A 22,594-nucleotide genomic window follows, 5' to 3' on the forward strand; every position below is an offset into this window, starting at 1 on the left:
GATACAATGTAAAATGGACTTTGCAAAGAGGAAGGAAAATAAAGGAATAGATTCTTATTTCGCATGCAAAGAAAAACGGTCAGAAATACATTTCTCACTATTGCTTATACATAGTCTTGACATAGTCTTAAATCAAAGCTGTATTTTTCATGTCAACCCATCTTTGCATCTAGACAGTTGTTATTGAATGTCTCTGACTCTCTCTGAACAGACTGTGATTTATTGTCAGTAAGTTGTCACATGATTGGTCTGTTTATTCAGCTCTTCAGCTTTTGTCACACAGAGAGAGAGAGAGAGAGAGAGAGAGAGAGAGAGAGAGAGAGAGAGAGACAGACAGAATAACAGTGTGTGTGCGTGTGTGTATTGCCATTGAATTGTGTCTCTTATGGTGGAATATTGTGCTTGCAGACACTTCCATATCACCCCCACCCCCCCTTTTTTTTATCTCCACAACATAATCTCTGTGAGACATTTTCTAATAGAGCTGCACGATTCTGGATAAATGGAGAATCAAAATTTTTTTTCTCTTTAACATAGAGATCACAATTCTCCCATGATTTTAAATAGACAAATAAACAACATAACGTAATTTACTAGAGGTTCTGACAAAATGTTAATTGTTGCAGTCTTTTAAAAAATATTTAATTAATTTGAATTACAATTTTTCAAAGCGGTGTGAATGAATGATTCAAGACTTCACTTATTTCATTACTGGTGAATCAAGGTTTTTGAACAAATCTCTTGAATGAATGATTTATTGACAAATACATTTTTAACAGACACTTGTCGCCACCTTCTGGTGTAACGATGTAATTGATACAATCTTTTTGATCGCTACCAGTAGAGATCGGTGTGTGTACATCTGAAGTAAAAGCTTTTGAATGTTCTGCTGTCAAAGGTTTAAAGTACCCATATTATGCTATTTTAAAGGCTCCTGATTTTGATTTGGAGGTCTCCTATAACGGGTTTATATGCATCAAAGGTCAAAAACACTTTTTATTTTTTCACATAATATTTATTGCACATCACCACATTTTTCAATGATTCTCAAACGACTCGACGGATGAATCAGTCTCTAAATCCCTCCTACTTTTGTTTTGGAAGCTAAACGCCCATTACCATAACTGTTCTTCAGCTCCGTCCGGAGGCTTCCTAAAGCTCAGCAATTTTTAACCCGAACCTCCATAGCAAGGATGACTTGAGCAAGGACGATCAGTGAAACACTACTCATTTTGAGGTACATTATGAGATGTTGCAACTGTAATTCCTCACCATCAGCATTAACAAGAGTATGTCCATCAACAAATCCATGTGTATATTTCTAATTTATTGCGGTGCACATGCGGGAACTGTATCAATTACGGTGCATATATTACCTGAGCACTAACGTGAATGACTGATGTAACATTAACATTTGTAAAACTTGTAAAAATTATTTATACTTACAGGTTGTGATTCTGAGGAGCAAGCTGGTCCAAATAAGCTGGGTACTGACCCATCTTTCCAGAGCAAACATTTAGCAAATCCCGCGTTGAACTCTGAGATTTGAGAAGCATTTGGTCAAGTTGTTCGTGGGCAAATGCATTTTCTAGTGATGTATAACCGTCTCGCAGTGGGATTCGAAATACAAACGACTCGTAGGTGGTTAAGAGTCGATTCTTTTGGGAGACAATAACTTTATTTATTGTGCCCTTTCGACTTTACAACTTTGCAGAATGATTACATTCACAAACAGCTATATTGCACACTGCATGAAAGGGAATATTCGAAAAACCATAATAGGGGCACTTTAATAGTCACTCAAAGCCGAATAAATCTCTTATGCTCAACAAAGCTGCATTTATGTGATCAACTGTGAAATATTATTACATTTTAAAATACTATTTTCTTTAATATATTTTAAAATGTAATTTTACTCCTGTATTTATTCATCCAAAGCTGAATTTTCAGCAGTCATTACTCCAGTTTTCAGTCTCACATGATCCTTCAGAAATAATTATAATATGCTGATTTGGTGCTCAAACACAATTCTTATTATTATCAATGTTGACTGCGGTGCTGCTTAATATTGTAGTGGAAACTATTATCCTTTTTGTTTCAGGAGTCATAATGAATAGAATATAAGATTTATAAATTTAATGTTTTGTTGTAATGTAAAAAGAAACGTTTACTTTTGATCAATTTAATGCATCCTTGCTCAAATAAAAGTATTAATTTAATAAAAACCCTGAACTTTTGAATTATAGTGTATATTAGTCCTTAATATGGATGCGTAGTACCCATTTTTTGTAGCGAAAATCCCCTTGATTCTGTGATGAACTTAAAGATTGAGAGGCACAGTGTGATGTGGCTTATTGTGTCGTTCATCTTACAGACTGCTGATGAAACCAAAAATCCTCCCAATCGGAGTGGTGCTTGCCATATCGGAGGCCAAGCAAGTGAGAAAGACAAGCCTCCTACATATCAGGTTTGTGTAGAAAAACATGATGAGGAAATCCATTAATCAAAATTTGTTGTAAATTCTAATACTAAAATTCAAACATACATAGAATACTTTGTCACATTTGACTTGTGTGTGTGCATGTTAAGTATACCAGACCGGCTTCAGACGTGAACATGCTTGGAGAAATGATGTTTGGCTCAGTTTCCATGAGCTATAAAGGTTCAACTCTTAAAATTCACCACATTCGGTGAGTATTTTTTATAAACGTAATATATTTCACAGGAATCAGTGCCTTGGTGGTGGGTATGCAATAACGCTGTATTATTGTGTATGTGACAGGTCTCCACCGCAGCTGATGGTCAGTAAGGTTTTTTCTACCCGGTTTGGCAGCAGCACCTCTGGAAGTACAAATACGTACGTCTCTTTCCTCTCACCTGTAATCTGCTGCTACACGAGTCTGCTCTCGATCACTCATTGTCTCCATTTTTTTAAAGGCTGCAAGACAGTTTTGAGTCAATGAGCCAAACTTTTCCTAGTCACACCAGCAGCATAGGTAAGATAACACTTCTTCTATCTTTATTTTGTCACATTCTGTTCCAAAACCTAGTGAGCTACCAAGTGCCTACATAGTCAGCAATTTATATGTTCGCTCCTCTCACAAAGGCTGTTCCAAAAGGTATGTATCTTATTTATGCTGTTTCCCAAGTTTTAAAGCAGCATTCCATGTGCCCTTGACTGAGAAGACCGCCCCAGAATACACTGCACCAAGCTCAAAAAAAACACACAATTAAATATAAAATTTATGATAAATAATGATAGAAAATAGTTTAGTGGAATTATGAAGGAATATATTTACCCAATATTTATCTGTGTTATGTATTTTTATGCTTGGAGTAGTTAGCAGTTGGCTTTCTAACATCAAAGTATATAGTGGGGTGGGGTGTTAACCCCATTTTCAATATTATTTTTTTTAACAATTTAACAACTTAAATCTTAAAAAACACTTTGAGCTACAAGGTTGTTATGTAAGGGATAATGTACATCCAGATGGTTGTTAACGCAGAATAAACCCTGATGCGAAGCTAAATATTGACTTGAGTTTAAATATTTTATTTGGTCTTTAAATGCAAAGCTTCCATGAAGAAAGCAGTTGCTAGCAAGAGTTCAAACTAGACGGACATTAAAGGAATACAGTACAGTCATGCTACTTATTACACAGCTTTTCGCCATATAAATCATTATGGGATAAGAGATATTGATTTGAGATGAAACCGCAAATTGTACCTGTTTGTTATCTTATAATAATCCATTATAGTGTACAAAGCAATCATTGCAAAATGGCAGCAGCTGCGTTTGTTTGAAACAAAAGAGAGTGAGTCTGCGATACCAGATGACATAAATCCATATTTTGTGTCCAGTTATTTAATTGAGTTGTAATGTTTTATTAGCTCACTAAACGCAAAAATTCCTAGCAAGCGTATAGCATATAGTATAACGTATAGCACTTACTTCAGTTACCTGGATGAACCTGTGTATGTAGTTTTTGCTGTGTAATAATCAATGATATATACTTTTGTATAAGCCACCAGCCTGCATTATTTTAACTTATTTCAATTCAAATAATCCTTTTTAACAGTGAATGCAATGAAGCACTGTGAATGACGTAATAGTCTCCCTAAACTCTCAAAAAAAAGAAAGAAAAATATATAATTACATTTCAGTGGGGATGCTAAAAGCAGCTGCATATGTAGGCAGCATGCCACCTCATGGTTTTGGAACAGCACTTAAATCTTTTTATTTTCTTAAATCTTTCTCTTATTTTGACCCAAACATACTGTTTCTCAACATGGCCATATTATACCGCTCCTCTTTTTAGGAGTTTGTCGTGTACCTAGCGCTCCTCTGCTCTGCTTGGCTCGGAGCGCATCTTTCTTTGCAGGTTTGTGTGGAATGCTGAAGCAGCGTGAGCATGTGTTGATCTCACATGCACACACCCTTTAGCTATGTTTCATTTTCTACTGTGGGCTCTCCTGACTATTTAGCCTTTGATTGATTTTAGGCCCCTCACATAATGCACGTCCTCTGCCTTTGGCCCTGTGTTACACCTGGTATTAACATACTTGGGTGACGCCATCACAACAGCTGAGACAGAATGCTATTTACAACTGATACTAATATGCATCTCCTATGACCACAATGTGGTTTGTGATCAGATCACAAAATATTTTTTACCCTGTTTACATCTGTATTTATTACCACTGTACTCAAATGGATGTAAATACCAAGTGTGAACAGAGTCATTTGTGGGTCAGCGGCATTGTTACAGATGAGATTGCACTGTTTCTAGGTTACAGGGGTTAACTACACTCTTTCAGATGGTCCCACACTTTTGCAGGTGTTGTTTTTGTGTGTGTGTGTGTGTGTGTGTGTGTGTGTGTGTACTAACCTGCATGCTTTCTCAAAACGGGCTTGGGAACTCAAAACCAAATCACCCACAATGTTAAGCAATGCGGACACACTTCTTTACATTCTTCAGAGTGCAGCTAAATGTGAGGGAATGTGTAATGACTCTTTTTTTTTTTCAGCCCACAGTAATCCAGTGGACATGCCAAGCAGAGGACACAGTGAGGATGGAGACAGTGGCATTGCTCGCTCAGGTGTGCACACATTTATAAAGTTCTATAAAGTCATAACATCCTTAATGCAGTCTAGAATTGGCCAAAGCATTGCAAGCAAATTGTCCAATTGAACATGGATTACCGTTTAAAAGTTTGGGGTCAGTAAGATTTTTCTTTTTTAAGAAATTAATACAGTGGGATGCTTTTCTTTGGTAAAATATTAATGCAATATGCAGCCATGGTGAGCATATGAGACTCAAAATCCAAAATATAAAACATACTTCAGACTTTTGAATGGTAGTGTACTATTTGTGCGTTCTTCCATTCAGTGTGTATAAAAACCTCACTACTCGAGATTCAAATGTTTGTGCTATTATACCAGATATGTTATTCAGATGGATGGCTTTAAACATGTTGACTTAAGGATGCACAATTTCTATGTATCACACCAGTAGGGGTGCTCCGATTGATCGGCAACCGATCTCGATCGGTCGATAATCGCTTTTGGATGACTGACCGGCGGTCTCTAAAAAGGCCGATCTCATGAACCGATCGCATGCTGACGACACATAACCCCGCACCTGCCGTGAGAGCGAGGGCATGATATGCAGCGACACCGTCTCATTCTCTTTCCAGCGCGGGTAAAATAATTATAATGCTGAAGGTGAGGTACAATTCATATTTCTATATTAAATAACTTGCGCAGTCATTTGAAAACTGTCTGTGAGACGTAAGTTCACAAACAGCGCGAGTGAATCACCGCGTGCGCGCGCTCTCTCTCTCCCTTTCAAAATGCTCAAATGGCTTCATATCATCGCATCTGCACTAAAATCAAGCTGCACAGTTGACAGGATTTGCCACAGTTGACAGGATTTGCCACTTGCACAATCGAGGCAGTGTCGCATCGTCACTAAAGTTTATCATTTGCATTTATTTTTAAGTCTTGCCAGTGGTCAAAACCGCTCAGCACTCGCGCGCTCTCCAGACCGTGAGCGCGCGCCCACACACACACAGGCCATCTCACAAAAAGCTTGCGAGAACAAATTGCGGTGAAATGGTCAGATACACACAAATGTATGTACTAAATTACCGTCTTGACGAGTATGCACGTAAACCCCGTCGTGACTCGCAAGTGAATGTTTGTGCAACTGCATGTAACCGTATCCGTGTTCGCTCTTAAAGTGACAGCTGTCGAATAAACTGCTGCTGTCTCTGAGTTTCTCTTTGTCTTGTGTTGTTTGATGAACCTTTATGACACTCACTGCTCTTGAATGACTAACTTTTCCAACCTTAAGTGTAAGGATTAATCTAATTTAATTTATTCAGGGAAGACCAATATAAATTTACATTTGATTTCTTATTAAATGTCTTTAGTATTTCTTATCACAATACTAATGTTAGACCTACCTGAAAATTTGTCTTTAAAAACAAAAATGCACTGCATGATCAAATATTTGGGTGAGATAATTATATACATTTATTATATACATTTATTTATATGGCCTACAGTAGCCTTAAGTTATCTCATTTTCTAAAATAAACACTTGGTGGTTCTTCAAGATCTTGACTCTAGCCTATTTCTACAGTTTTTTTTCTCAATACAGTTAATTTAAAGTTAGTTTCATTTCTACAAATGATGCAAACTCTGCAAGATTATAGATAAAAGATTGCCATTCCCTTGCCATTCTGTGATCGGCAGTGATCGGCAATCGGCAGATCATGATCTTGGTGATCGGTGATCGGCCCCAAAAATGCTGATCGGGGCATCTCTACACACCAGTTATCGGCCAATGTTTGACATATATTTTTTATTTATTGTTATCAGTTGATAGTGGATATTTATTTGTGCATGCTCATTTTCTCAACTTTCACATTTTGTTTATATTTTAATATTTATTAATAATATTAATATAAAAACTTTTTAAATAAATGTTCTAAATTATGTAATAAACTCATTTATACTTTGGTCTGTTTAAATACTCAATTCTGATTGGCTGGAAGGTGTGCAGTGAAACCGTTTAATGCACAGGTAGTTCCAGTCAGTTTGATTACAGTTCGAAATTAATCCGCCGGTATAAACATCAGTAACAATAGTAACAGAGTTACGCTTGCAAACAGAGTGACAGTAGCAGTATTAACATTGTAACATGACATCTGACGCCCAGAAGCCAATGTCACTTTGCATATTGGCACATCCGGTCTTCATTGGCATGTGCCAGTGGATAGTGCCATGTGTCACTGACATTATCGCGACACCTCCAGTAGTGACTGACAGATTACTCGAGCACCTAATCTGACGTAATTGTGACACAAAGTCCTAAATAAATAGCCTAATTTTGCTGTATTTTAAATGTCAATAAAACACATTAAAGCTACACTGTGTGATATTTTCCCCCATCTAGCGGTTAAAAGGTATATGACCATCCAGTGAATATTAGTTTCTCTTCCTCTCAATTCGATTTCGTTTTAACTCCTACGGTGGCCGATTTAGTCCAAGATTAATATGGCTTCCAGTTCGACCTCGTCCACATTCGACACGGTGCCATCGAGTGTTAAAACGCGAAAGGCAAAGCTTGAATTCACGGGTATGTCCCTCTTTGGCTGATGTACTTTCAAGATAGAGGGGCGACATGGCGACCTGCATTCAAACCCCTCACCCGTATGTATTGTCAATGGCATATTATAAACTTACGAGAATACTTTATTACTTGAAAGAAGTAAATATACATTAATGAGCACATATATTTTTGAAAGAACTAAGTGTTTTTGGCTAAGAATAAACTAAAAAAGTTACACAGTGTAGCTTTAAAGATGTGTTATTTGTGTCACGTCTGTATTTGATTGTCATGTGCCACTGAATGTTTTGTAATACGTCACAAACTGCCCATTCTAGGAAAAACATGAAATAAATCTATCATGGGTCACTACGAATAACGCATTAACAGTTGCGTCTTTTAATGTAAACCTTTATTTTTGCGCGACATACTGACATCTAGAACCTAAACAAGCAAAGCGAAACATAATTTCACCTCCAAGCCTAAACCTGTAACAACCCTACCCTTTTCCATGTCTAATTTCACTATAAATGGAAATGTGGAGTTTAACATCAATTAGTATAACGATGAGTAAAACAACCCCCAAAAGAAATTTCCAACCGTTTGATTTTTGTTGTTGTCTTTATTTAATTTAATGCATTTCAATAAATGTAATGTGTCTTTATATTTATAGTAGCCTAAACTGTGGTTAGAGACGCGGTTTTATTTCAAATTTTCCATAATTCATTTAAATAAATTATATGATTAGTTCAAATAAAGATTTTCTTGTCACTGTCAGTGTTGCCTGTCATTCATAAGTAATTTTAATAAATCCATTAAAGAATCATTAAGTTGGCCTATGTTAGCTATATGCTTAAGCAACAGAGTCAGACTGTAGACTTTAAAGAAGAGATGCACACAGTGCAGGTAACTCGCGCACGCATCTCTCTCTCTCTCTCTCTCTCTCTCTCTCTCTCTGATCTTTCTCTTTCAGTTCTCTGTCTCTCTTTTAATAATTAATTTAAATAAATGTGATAATTCGTTCAAATAAAAACAATCCGATGGCTCTTCTTTATCTAAAGCAGACGGAGTGCTAGAACTAACGAGCCGTAACTTAAGAAAATAACCGTCAATTTAACCCGTCTGTTAAAAAATCACACTGTAAACATCAGTTACAGCTTTAACTTGTTTTTTTGACTTGGCAAATAACCAAGGTATAAGCGGGATAATCCACGGTTAGCCATAGGGGTGCTCCGATTGATCGGCAACCGATCTCTATCTGCCGATAATCGCTTTGGGATGATTGATCCGCGGTCGCTAAAAAGGCAGATCTCATGCTGACACATAAAACCCGCACCTGCCGTGAGAGCGAGGGCATGACATGCAGCGACACCGTCTCATTCTCTTTCTGGCGCGGGTAAATGAATTATAATGCTGAAGGTGAGTTAAAATTCATATTTCTATATTAAATAACTTACGCAGTCATTTGAAAACTTTCTGTGAGACGTAAGTTCACAAACAGCGCGAGTGAATCACCGCGTGCGCACGCTCTCTCTCTCCCTTTCAAAATGCTCAAATGGCTTCACATCAGCGCATCGCATCTGCACTAAAATCGAGCAGCACAGTTGACACAGAATTTGCCACTTGCACAATCGAGGCAGTGTCGCATCGTCACTAAAGTTTATCATTTGCATTTATTTTTAAGTCTTGCCAGTGTTCAAACCGCTCAGCACTCGCGCGCTCTTCAGACACACACACACACACACACATGTTTGTTTTTGTGAAATGTGAGGACATTCCATAGGCGTAATGGTTTTTATACCGTACAAACCGTATTTTCTATCCCCTTACACTGCCCCTAAACCTAAACCTAACCCTCACAGGAGACTGTGCAGTTCACTTTCTGTGAAAAAAAACTTGTTCTGTGTGATTTATAAGCATTTTGAAAAGTGAGGACATGGGGAACGTCCTCATATTTCACCCTCTTTTTGTAATACCTATGTCATACCCATGTCATTATACACATTTGTGTCCTGATATTTCACGAAAACATGCCACACACACACACACACACACACACACACACACACACACACAGGCCATCTCACAAAAAGCTTGCGAGTACAAATTGCGCTGAAATGGTCAGATACACACAAATGTATGTACTAAATTACCGTCTTGACGAGTGTGCACGTAAACCCCGTAGTGACTCGCGAGTGAACGTTTGTGCAACTGCACGTAACTGTAACAGTGTTCGCTCTTAAAGTAACAGCTGTCGAATAAACTGCTGCTGTCTCTGAGTTTCTCTTTGTCTTGTGGTGTTTGATGAACCTTTATGACACTCACTGCTCTTGAATGACTAACTTTTGCAACCTTAAGTGTAAGGATTAATCTAATTTAATTTATTCAGGGAAGACCAATATTAATTTACATTTGATTTCTTATTAAATGTCTTTAGTATTTCTTATCTCAATACTAATGTTAGACCTACCTGAAAATTTGTCTTTAAAAACAAAAATGCACCGCAAGATCAAATATTTAGGTGAGATAATTATATACATTTATTATATACATTTATTTATATGGCCTACAGCAGCCTTAAGTTATCTCATTTTCTAAAATAAACACTTGGTGGTTCTTCAAGATCTTGACTCTAGCCTATTTCTACAGTTTTTTTCTGAAAACAGTTAATTTAGAGTTAGTTTCATTTCTACAAATGGTGCAAACTCTGCAAGATTATAGAAAAAAAAATTCCCATTCCCTTGCCATTCTGTGATCGGTAATCGGCAGATCATGATCTTGGTGATCGGTAATCGGTCCCAAAAATGCTGATCGGAGCATCTCTAGTTAGCCATGCATTAAAGGATTTTGCCGCTTTGCGTCGGGTGGTTCTTCGCCTCTACGTCGTGCATTAAAATCCTTTAATGCATGGCTAGCCGTGGATTATCCCTTACTTAATATTATAGTTAAATGTAATCTCTTTACCAAATTTCTAAATTAATATACTGTACATTTATAATGTTGTGTTGTTCACATTTGTGTGCAACATTTAAAAAGATTGCTTTTAGTTTAGTGTTTTATTTGTAAGTTATTTTGACAAAAATTGCATATAATGTAAATATTATTGCTAATGCCATTTATCAGTTATCACACATAACATGAAAGTAATTGCTTTGGCTTTAAGTAATTTAGTGTAGATTTTATTTATAGTAGATTTTAGACTATTTTTGCAATAGTATTTTCTTTCAATATTGTAACATATATCCGAGTGAAACAAGAAAAAATGTGTGGACTTAATAAATCAGAATTCCCATTCTGCAGCTTCTCTGAGCAGTTTATTGGCCACTCCCCTACCCTCACCTGGCTCCTCCTTCAGCAGTGGCTGTGCCAGCAGTTACCAGCGGCGATGGCTCCGTAGTCAGGCCACCAGTCTTCAGCATGGTCCTATGCCTCGCTGGTAAGTGTGAATTTATGTTACACAAGTAAGATATCAGAAGATAGACAGGGCAGGTAAGTTAGATGTATTTGTGTACGTCTTTTCATCAGGAGCACTGAAGAAATGTTCAACCTGTCTGACGAGAGCTGCAGCTCCAACCCTGCGATGGTCCGGAGGAAGAAGATTGCCATCAGCATCATTATAAGCCTGCCAGAGAGAGAAGAGGAAAACCACAATTTTCAGGAGTTTTTCTTCTCCCACTTTCCTCTGTTTGAGTCTCACATGAACAAACTCAAGACTGCCATCGAGAGGGTAAGTGTGATAGTGCAGGCGAGTTATTTGTTATATTAACCTACTTTGGTCAAACATTCTAGTATTCATCTAAAGTAGGGACAGGGCACAATTATTTTTTTTCTCACAAAAATGTATCATCCGAATTTAAAATGTGTTATTAAAAATTCTGTTTCTTACAAAAACATTACAGAAACAAGAAAAAAGGGCTGAACAATCTTTATTTTACAGACAAAAAAAGGCGGAGACTGGTTTATTATGCCAGCTTATTCTAATTTGTGTGTGACTTTTTATCAGTCTAGTGGTGTTGCTTTAAAATTGAGATGCATGGAGAATATATTTTGAATAGGATTGAACCGCAAGGTGCTGCTTGGATTTATATTTTATATATCGTTTACCAAGACTTCATTCATTTGATCAAAAATACAGTAAAACTGTAATATTGTGAAATATTATTACTATTTTAACTGTTACTGTTTATATATTAAAATGTAATTCTTCCACTGTTGTAAAGCTATCCATGATGGATACAAGTATTAATTTCTTTACAAAAAAAAAATAGTATATATACTGCATGTAGTATTTATGTTTGTATAACAATTAAACATTACCTCAAAGTTCAAACTGTGTGTGATTTTTCTGTTTTTCAGGCAATGATTGTGTGCCGAAGGATTGCTGAGTCCAGTCAGCGAGTGCAGGTCTATCTGTGTCGAGTGATGGAAGCACTGGGAGAATTCAGGTGAAAGTGAGAGAGATGTGGTGCTGATATCATCACACTTCGGTTCATGTACTATGTACGATTTGTACTGTCTTTTAAGCATCAGCAAGACAGTGATCATGGCACTTGAATTAAGTATTTACAGTAATGTTTTAATGTATTTTCAGGCTTGTTCTGTCTCTTTAAAATTTAAATATCTTTAAACGCTCCTTTTGAATCGTAATGCCCCCCTACATTCAGCCTTTGTTTCATCACCAACTTGCTGCAGAGGATATTGTTACAGAAGCCCTCAAGTTTGAGAGGGTCTGTTCTTCGTACGTCGCTAATTTAGTTAGCTGGATTTGATTGTTGTTGATTTGCCATGATCTTGGATTGTTTGGTTCTTCGACGCTTATCCTGGACTTGCTGTTATAGCAATAGGTCCGTAAGCTTAAACCTGCTCGCGAGCAGGCTTATTTCATGTAAACAGGATTAGATTGCATCTGGGGGTGATACTTAAAATGTGTCCCAATCACTGCTACATTATTACAATAGTTCCTTACTGAACCAGGGGCAATAATAATTGTAAATAATAATATAAAAATGTATTTGAACATAATATTATAATGTTGTGTATAATACTATAGACACAGCCACTTGATTGAGAGATGTATTTGTGATGGAATAATTACTTTATAATTTTACTGGAGTCTTACACACATGCTGTACTGTTACTCTGAGCCCTGCATTCATTTGAGTGATGACGGATATTATGGGAGTGGCTTGATGCAGCGCAGGAGAAGCAGAAACTTGATCTTGACCCTTAAGAAATGTTAATTAATGCTGTCATGCAACAAATCTGCTTCAAAGATAAAATTAAATTAATTGCTAATTACTACATTGAAATAAAAATGTAAAGGGTGTACAAATACTATAAAATTGTAAATATAAATAATTGGGAATCATGTTTAAAAAAACGGTGCACATTTCATTTATCTATGATAACTTTTATGTTGTTTTGGTCACTTGGCTGTTTCCTTATAAAGGTCCAGAAATTTGTTTTTATTTTTATTTTTTAATTCGTAAAGTTTTTCGTCAGATGGCTTTTTAATTATATGGTGTCATTACGTTTCTGTCTTGCGCCAGCCAATTGCTGCATTGCTGATTGTGGTTTCGAGTATCGATACATCTGCCCTCTTCAGGGAACACAAGAACGCGCAGTAATCTCAGACAACTTAATCCAGGTATTTTAATCCAATCCACAAATTCGTTTGAAGAACCAAATTAGCCAGAGATCAGCAATCACGTTTATAAGATCTGGGATCTGTCAAATCATCTCGGATGTATTAAACGAGGTACGAAGAATGGACCCCAAGTCAACATTGACCTGCGTTAGTCTCATCTTGTTCTCTGTTGGTTTGTAGGATGACGGTGTGGAACCTGTACATGGCTCCCCGCATCAGCGAGCCAGTCTGGCTTTCCATGATATCCCAAAGTACCGAGCGAAACCTACTGTGTCAGCGATTCCTGAAGGAGATGAGTTTGCTGATGGAACACGGAGCCAAGAGCCAGTCAGTGATCTTTTAAACTTCCAACTAAACATATTACTTCAAATCTTTAACCCTGTTTTTTTTACTAGTACTGTGTAATCAAAGGGATATTTGGAAAATCAATTATTTGTTTCCATCACCATCACTGATCCTAAGCGTGTCAGGAAACACAATTGGCAAGGTGTGTCTGTGTGGCAGTCAGTCATGTGGATTTCCTCTTGTTGCCGTATTATTCTGTTCTGGTGGGACCTATTGTGAACTATTCCTTTCATTTTTGTTTAGGTTTCTCTCAGCTCTCCTTACTGCTGTTCTTACGCATCACTTAGCCTGGGTACCCACGGTGATGCCCAGCAGCCTGCCGCCAATCAAACCGGCCTGCCAGAAACCTGCCTCACAGACAGTGGATCTGTTGGCAAAATCTCACCCATACAACCCACTGTGGGCTCAATTAGGTAAAAATGCACACAAGACTTTGTTTATAAAAACTGTTTTGTTACATTTCAAATTTCTTTAGTGTGTCATGTTGCTGTTTAAGTATGAAAAAGGTCTGCAAAGTTACAAAGCCCAAAGTCACTCCAAAGCAAGGTCCATAAAGACATGGATGAGCAAGTTTGGTGTGGAGGAACTGGCCTGCATGGAGTCCTGACCTTGCCCCAAAAGAACACCTTTGGGATGAATTAGAGCGGAGACTATGAGCCAGGCCTTCTCGTCCAACATCAGTGCCTGACCTCACAAATGCGCTTCTAGAAGAATGCTCAAAAATTCCCATAAACACACTCCTAAACCTTGTGGAAAGCATTCCCAGAAGAGTTGAAGCTGTTATAGCTGCAAAGAGTGGGCCAACTCCATATTAAACCCTACGGATTAAGAATGGGATGTCATTTAAGTTCATGTGCATGTAAAAGCAGGCGTCCCAAAACTTTTGGTGTGTGAAAAATGTTTTTTTTACCTTCAAGCATGAAAATCTATTCTAGTAGACTCCAAAAACAAAATCAAGACTTAAGAAAGGAAATTGAATAGGCCTATTAGTAGGCTATTGTTGCTGTCAATGGCGAATCCATCGTGGCGGCGAAAATGAATCGTAAATGGAGGTTTTAATCGCAGGTTAAATTCTAATCCCTGATTTGTTAATCTGGGTTTAAAATTAAGTGGTGTAACACAACTCGATTTAAAATAAAGCCTAGATCAACAAATCCTAGATTAGCTCTAAACTGAGTTTATTTTAATCCTTGTTGGTGCAACCCACCCTTTGTGTAAAAAAGAGAGGCATAATATGGCCTCTTTATATAACCATGTGATTTTTGTTGCATCCAGAGAATTCAAAATTTTACTAACTCACTTGATTTATTTAATCTGTTTATGATGGATATGAACAAAAAGATATTGTTAAATGAAGCATAATTGTGGCAGCAGTGCAAAAACAGCTTCATATTATTTAGCACTTTAGCACATATAGTTATAAATACTCAAACAATAAAATATTATAAAACTGATTTATAAAATTCTGATGCAATTTCAACATCTGTCTCTGCACATCAATTGAATTCTGTATACAATTCTATAAAAATAAAATTAATATATAATAAGCAATATACATACTTTATGATTCTTATACATCATCAAAACAATTATGTACAGAATCATACTTAAATGTTAAATATTAAAGGGTTAGTTCACCCAAACTTTTTAATTCTGTCATTAATAACTGTCGTTCCAAACCCGTAAGACCTTCGTTCATCTTCGGAACACAAATGAAGATTTTTTTTTTGATGAAATCCAAGAGCTTTCTGACCCCTCCATAGACAGCAGCGCAACGAACAACTGACGTAGAACCCGGAAGCACTGCAGTGTGTTTACTACATCAACAGTGTAGGAGACTGACACAGAATAGAATAAATTCTTCAATAAAGTTCTTTTTGTTTGTTTTTTGTGCACAAAAAGTATTTGCATCGCTTCATAAAATTAAGGTTGAACCACTGGAGTCACATGGACTATTTTAACAACCTTTCTGGGCCTTGAAAGTGGTCATTGCCACTTTCAAGGTAAAAAGTAACTTTGCTATTCCTGAATTTGTTTTCATTTGCAACTATTAACCAGTTTGGTTACTGTATTATATTGTTTTGTTGTGTGTTGTTTAGGTGATCTGTATGGTGCTTTGGGCTCTCCAGTGAGAGTGTGTCGAACGGTGGTTGTGGGACGCAGGAGAGAGCTGGTACAGCGAGTCTTGTATGTTCTGTCCTACTTCATTCGCTGCTCAGACCTGCAGGAGCATGTACAACCTCAAGGACAGATGAACAATCCAGCCAATCCCTGCACCTCTCAAACCACTGATCCCACCTCTGAGAGTGAAAGGACAAATGAAAAAACAGACCCATTAAAGCCCTCTCTTAGTGTTTTTGAAACCAGTGAAAAAGCACTGAACTCTGACTTGGGCGATGCTATTCCCGGCACCTTTGTAGACCAAAATGATGAGACACTTTTGACTGATAGAAAATCGACTAATCCATCCCCCAGTATGGAATCGACTACTGTCAGGCCTGAATGTACAGAAATGGGACAGGAATGTTTTGGAGAAGACAGTGACTCTGTTGGTGGTGGATTAGAGCACATTTTGGCAAATCAGAGTCCTCTTCTGCATAGGGTGCAGTTTCACATTGGCAGTCCCAGGGAGGCAGAGAATGACGGACAAGCCAGCGGTCTTACTGGGGCGGGGTATGGGCGGGGATTGGACAGGAAGTTGCATCAAAGGATTCTGAGTGACATACGAAGGAACGAGAGCTCAGATAGTGCTCTAGGTGACAGCGATGATGATGAAACATCACAACAAGAACTGTACATGTCTACAGAACAAAATCCGTTTGAGTTACCACTGCCAAAGTAAGTGCAAACTAATTTCACTCTTTTACTTTAAAGGGGTCTTATCATGAGGCATACAATTGTATTAGACTTTTTGATAGTCGTTGTACAATGAAAACATATTGTAATATGGGTTTTTTGCTAACTTTTTTGATGTCAGACAGATGAAAACACATGACGGTTCACATTTACATGTCAGTCTTGCCAATTCAGTGTTCAGAAACATGGTCCACCCATGATGAGGAAGTAAAATAACACCCGAAAAAACTAGTGATAATGTAGCACCTGCAGCTCTGCATATACTTCTGAAGGATACCAACAAGAATACATGCATCTTAAGTTCATCTTATCAACAAAGTCCTTAGTTCAATCTGGTCTTAATAGTTTGTGTGACACATTTCAGATGATTTTGTTATCCTGGAGGTTAAAAACCTGTACTGGACCTGAGTGGAAACCCACAGCTTGTAGTTGCACACAGCACTGTACAATTTTACATGCAAAAAGGGCTTTGACATAAAAAATCTTTAAAAAAGAAGGAAAATGGTATTAAAAACCAAGTGTTTTTGACTGTTGTCGGAAACATAATATTTTTAGTCTAAATTAAATTAAATACCTTGTTAAAAGTAGGGAACAATTAAATGTCACAACATTCTTGTTCTAACTTCCCCTGAATCTAAGATCTAAACCAGATTACCCTTGATTTTGCTGTATCACAAGAGGGCTGAAAAAAAAAAACTGGGGGACAAAAAAAAAAATCACAATTCATCTTTTTGTGTTAACATTTTTGTTTTATTTTTGTATTGAAATGTAGAAAAGGATAAAAGTGAAATTTCATCTAATATAGTTATTTTTGGCCCATAGCTCTCAATCACGTTAGATTTTTGGCTCATCAGAGTAAAATGTTTTGGCACATCTGCAAGGAAGGCTGCAATAACCTTTTGTGTTTGTTTCTGTATAGTTATCAGGTAGAGAGTCGAGCCAGTGTTAATCATTTTGGGTGTTCTTTGCTGGGTGGTTACTGTCCTCAGTACATGCCGGACTTTGCCTTGCATGGCATCAGTTCTGATCTCAGGCTCAAACAGTGCCTTATGGCTGACCTGGAACACACTGTTCTCGTAAGTACAGTTACATTTACAGTTATTACTGCATACAGTAAATTATTCTTGTATGTTGAGTGTCAGTGTTTTATGCCCGTTCCTTTTGGGTTTGGTTTCACAGACAGGACTTAGACTAAGGCAGGATTAAACCTTAGATCAATTACGGCATTTTGAAGCATACCTTGGAAAAAACATTACTGGTGTGATATGTCAGTGCAAGTTCCCTTTCGAGAGTACTCTCGTATTGCGTAGCTACGCTAGGGGGAAACTCCTTTCTTCTAGCGTAGCTACGCAATTCTCGTTCCCTCTCTCAGGGAACCGAGGTTACGTAAGTAACCAAGTCGTTTCTTTCAGATAAAACCGCTCAAACATGCATTTTAGTCTGGGTCTAGTTTAAGCCTTGTTTGTGAAAACTGTAATCATTATGGTTGTGGTCTGGACTGCTATTCTATTATATTTAGAATTTTTTTTATGAATTCTATATTTGTCATTATTGTTATAGTTATCGTCCTTGATATGAGTCTATCCCTCTCAGTCTATCCCTCTTAAATTCAATATGGCATCTAAACTAACTAAGGTCTATACCGTACATTAGGAAAAAGTGTGGACCTTTTGTGTATGTGCAGCATCCAGCGCTGGATGAACCAGTGGCCGAGGCTCTGTGCATTGTGGCAGATACAGACCGACTGAGTGTGCAGGTGGTGACGAGTCAAAGGCGCGTGTGTGAGGGCGGGCGGATGGGCAGGGACGTGATGGTGTCTAACCTCATACACACGCTCATCACATCAGTTCTGCAGCTATATGCGTACAACATCGCAACCGATTTTGTAAGTCTCCTTAACACACACAAATATATTTCAAATTTATTACATGCCGTGTTTAGTATGTTTATCATGTTAGTATGTTCAAATGTTTGGGGTTAGTAGGAATTTTTTTTTTTTTTTTTTAAAGAAATGAATACATTCATTAAGCAAAGATGCATAAAATTGATCTAAAGACTTTTTACATTGATTAAAAAAAATGTAAACTAATGCTTTTGAACTTTCTAATCAAAGAATCCTGAAAAAATATACCAGTTTCCACACAAATATTAAAGGAACATGCCGACCTTTTGGGACTTTAGATTATTCACCATGTCCCCCAGAGTTAGATAAGTCCATTCATACCATTCTCATCTCTGTGCGTGCCATAACTCTGTCTGACGCACCCACCGCTAGCCTAGCTTAGCACAAAGACTGGAGGTAAACGGCTCCATCTAGCCTACTGCTCAGAAAGTGACAAAATAACGGCAACATTTTCCTATTTACATATAGGAAATGTGATGTGTATAGTTACATTGTGTACTAAGACCGACGGAAAATGAAAAGTTGCGATTTTCTAGACCGATATGGCTAGGGACTATTCTTTCATTCCTGTGTAATGATCAAGGAACTTTGCTGCCGTCCCATGGGTGCAGAGGCGCAATGATATTATGCCTGAAAATAGTCCCCAGCATGCTCTCTGTGCAAGCAGGTTGTCACGTTGGTTATGTTGACGGAAGTTAGCCTATTTTCAGGCGCTGCATAATATCACTGCGCCGCTGCACCCATGGTACGGCAGCAAAGTTCCTTGATCATTACGCAGGAATGAGATAATAGTCCCTAGCCATATCTGTCTAGAAAATCGCAACTTTTCATTTTCCGTCGGTCTTCGTACACAATGTAACTATACACATCACAACATGTAAATAGGAAAATGTTGGCGTTATTTTGTCACTTATTGAGCAGTAGGCTAGATGGAGCTGTTTACCTCCAGTCTCTGTGCTAAGCTAGGCTAGCGGTGGGTGCGTCAGACAGAGTTATGGCACGCACGGAGATGAGAATGGTATGAATGGACTTATCTAACTCTGGGAGAATAAGGTGAATAAGCTAAAGTCCCAAAAAGTCGGCATGTTCCTTAAAGCAGCGCAACCTTTTTCAACATAGATAATGAGAAATGTTTCTTGAGCACTAAATCAGCATATTAGAATGATTTCTGAAGGATCATGTGACACTGAATATAAAAATAGCTTATTTAAATTATAATAATAATTCATAAATGTTTACTGTTTTACCTTTAAATGGGTACTTTTTTTAATCAAATAAATGTAGCCTTCGTGAGCATAAGAGAACTCTTTCAAAAACATCTTGCAGACCCCAAACTTTTGATCAGTAGTGTAGATTCAGATTTTTTTTGTGTGTTTTTGCAAACATCTCAGTGTGTGATGCATCTGGAGGACCGGTTACAGGAGGTGTATTTTAAGAGTCGATCCTTAGCAGAATATCTGAGAGGACAAACCAGGGTCCATGTAAAAGAACTGGGGCTGGCACTGGGGTAAGATTGCACTTGCCTATTTTATGAGGTGCATTCACACCATGTCGTAATTACGATATTTCATCTTGTAAAAAGAGTTCACAACCTCGTTGAGCTCGTACTTGTACCACCTGAGCGCTGCAGATTCATTTAGGCGTTGATAATGTTGCCAAACAAACACATAATTCCCAGTCCGAGGACGTGAGCAGCTCCGAATAGAAAATCATGTGTTGTCATCTGGAGACTATGGTAATTACGACATGGCAAATGCCACTAATCCGACACTTAAATCATACATTATGGTATTGTAAATGCAGACAGTATAAGAATAAAATTGCATATAGTCAAATATATGTATTTTTCCCCCCTCAGGATTGAGTCCAGTGACATTCCATTGCTTGCAGCAGTGGCCAGCACACACTCGCCCTACGTGGCTCAGATCCTCCTTTAAATGGACCAAGCTAGATTTATTACACATTAAGGACCAATAAGAATGTGTTCCTGTTCTGCATGGACCAGTAAGGATCTGATCATTATCAGATGACCACACCAATCAAGATGCACTGTGCTCGACAACCATTCGGAGCCTACACCCGGCCTTAATATACCAATCAGAATGCCTTGTTTGTCCAGCTGACAGTCTGCGTATGTATGTACGAGTGTGCATCTAACTATTTATCTATAGACTGAATCGGGCACCACACAGGGACTCTTGTTAATGTATATCATGTCTTTTCAAAGGGAAGACTGGATACAGCAAAGATTATTGATGGAAAACATCACTAAGAGCAAGAATATGGACAAGCATCAATCCTTCCCTACTATAATGGCTCAGCGCCCTACAATAATGGCTGAATGCACAATAGTGTAGTTAAAGGGATAGTCCTCCCAAAAATGAAAATGGTCATATCGTTCCAATCCTATATGAATTTCTTTCTTCTGCTGAACACAAAAGAAGATATTCTAAAGTACAATGGAATTCAACAGGAACCAAAAACTGTCAACGTTCTTTAAAATATCTTCTTTTGTGTTCAGCAGAAGAAAGTAAGTCATACATATCTGGAACAACATGAAAGTGAGTAAAAAATGACAGAATTTTCCATTTTTTTAGTAGACTATCCCTATAAGGAAGAAAACAACTATAAATTGTATAGTCTCTCTGAGAAGCACATTAGTTTACATCAGGAGCCACATTTTGTGGCATTCCTGCGACATGACTGATCTTGGAAGAAAGAGTTCACCCTAAAATAAAAAATCAGCCAATTTACTTTACCTAGTGTCATTCCAAATTTGCAGGACTGACTTTTTTCTTTTTGAAGGATGACTCTTTTCCATATATTAAAAGTGAAATAAGATGGCAACGGCAGCAAAATGACAAGAAAATACCATAAAAATAGAATGAAAATGTGGTCCATACAATTATATTATATTCTGTCTTCTAAATTCAAGACTCATTTTCTAACTTTTTTGACATTTTAGAGCTTGACAGTCCTAATAGATCATCATATGGAAAGGAACAGCCAGGATAATCTACAAAAATGTACAGAAAAAAGTCAGGTTTGGATCAACATGAGAGTGAATATAAAATTGCAGGATTTTCAGTTTTGGGTGAACTGTCCCTTTTAAACCCTTAAATTCCAACCAAGTGGCACAACCACCCAACTCTGAAACCATAAAAAGGACATTTTAAATTAATGTCTGGAATTTAAAACATCATTATTTATATCATTATTAAAAGCATAATTATTTGACAATGTAAGTCACAGCAGCGTTTAGCTCCTTATGTTAGAATTTGATCAAATCAATCAGTTTTCATAGTTTTCAATCCCAGTGTGATCTTCAATTGCAGATTAAACGAAATTTAAGTATTTTTTTTCACAGTCCATATTCTACAGAAAACTGTGTGTGTGCTTCAATCTCTGAAAGACGAGAGAATGTTTACATAATGGAAAGAGGAGTAGACTGGGTGTGTTTTATTAAATTGTGGTCAATTACTGGACAGTCCACAGATTGTGGATTACAGTATTAATCTGGTGCTATTATTGTGTCAAATGCTTACTAAAGCACATGCACACTTTTACGCTTTGTCCTTGCGAATGCTTTATATTTCTCTCAGTGGTGTGTTGCACTGAAAGATGTCACAGCAATTGAACCCCAATATAATTTGTGACACAAGAAATTGATGAAATACTTTTTTATTGTCGTTTATTGTTCCACTTTAAAGAGCTAGAGAAAGATGATTATTTTTTATATTTTCACAAAATACTCTACCTCAAATAAAAGATTCTAAAGTGGTCTGATCTGATTAATGGGTTTGATCATCAAGAATGCAGTGTGCATTTATATCTTCAGTGAGTTTACACTTAAAAGCTGCATTTTGGATTAAAACCGGCATCTTTTTACATGTGCAAACGTCTCCTAGTGAATTTCTGTACTGAAAGTAAATGTAATTTTGTCTTGCTTTTTTAATAATGTTTTTGTTGAGATTGGAACTTTGAACACTAAGGTTTTGCCACTTTCAGTAGTCTCTTGTTTTACTTTTGTCTGTTGCATGGAGTTTATACTTCAGGTTGAATGTGATTGAGTATTTTGTCTGTGACAATTGGATGTTGCTAAGAACTGAATAAGTGAATAAACAAATTGCCCGGAATTGAACAGCTCTGCATTTTGTAGTTATATCTTCTTTCGCATGGTCCAGTTTGATATTGGGTATGATAACACCCGGTGGTTGATTATGATTT

The 22,594-nt window shown here is 37.3% G+C and overlaps 1 protein-coding gene across 4 annotated transcripts in view; it reads left to right on the forward strand.

The window, feature by feature from the left end:
- Positions 1-22,517, forward strand: part of fnip2 (folliculin interacting protein 2) — a gene marked incomplete at its 5' end in the record, with an annotated part of 48,336 nt that extends 25,819 nt beyond the window's left edge. For 2 of the 4 annotated variants that reach the window (XM_079812493.1, XM_079812491.1), the window contains 16 exons: positions 2,375-2,467; positions 2,590-2,690; positions 2,783-2,857; positions 2,938-2,996; positions 4,320-4,382; positions 5,029-5,100; positions 10,917-11,052; positions 11,142-11,343; positions 11,973-12,061; positions 13,444-13,590; positions 13,852-14,021; positions 15,708-16,446; positions 17,384-17,540; positions 18,149-18,349; positions 19,759-19,874; positions 20,226-22,517. In XM_079812493.1, coding sequence (XP_079668619.1) covers positions 2,375-2,467; positions 2,590-2,690; positions 2,783-2,857; positions 2,938-2,996; positions 4,320-4,382; positions 5,029-5,100; positions 10,917-11,052; positions 11,142-11,343; positions 11,973-12,061; positions 13,444-13,590; positions 13,852-14,021; positions 15,708-16,446; positions 17,384-17,540; positions 18,149-18,349; positions 19,759-19,874; positions 20,226-20,304 — 2,499 coding nt within the window. In that variant the 3' untranslated portion in view covers positions 20,305-22,517. The remainder of the gene's footprint in view (positions 1-2,374; positions 2,468-2,589; positions 2,691-2,782; positions 2,858-2,937; positions 2,997-4,319; positions 4,383-5,028; positions 5,101-10,916; positions 11,053-11,141; positions 11,344-11,972; positions 12,062-13,443; positions 13,591-13,851; positions 14,022-15,707; positions 16,447-17,383; positions 17,541-18,148; positions 18,350-19,758; positions 19,875-20,225) is intronic. The other 2 variants (XM_079812492.1, XM_079812494.1) reach the window with 1 other exon arrangement.
- Between the last annotated feature and the right edge of the window lie 77 nt (positions 22,518-22,594).

This window comes from Gobio gobio (genome assembly GCF_949357685.1).
Source record: "Gobio gobio genome assembly, chromosome: 3".
Taxonomy (NCBI): Eukaryota; Metazoa; Chordata; class Actinopteri; order Cypriniformes; family Gobionidae; genus Gobio; species Gobio gobio.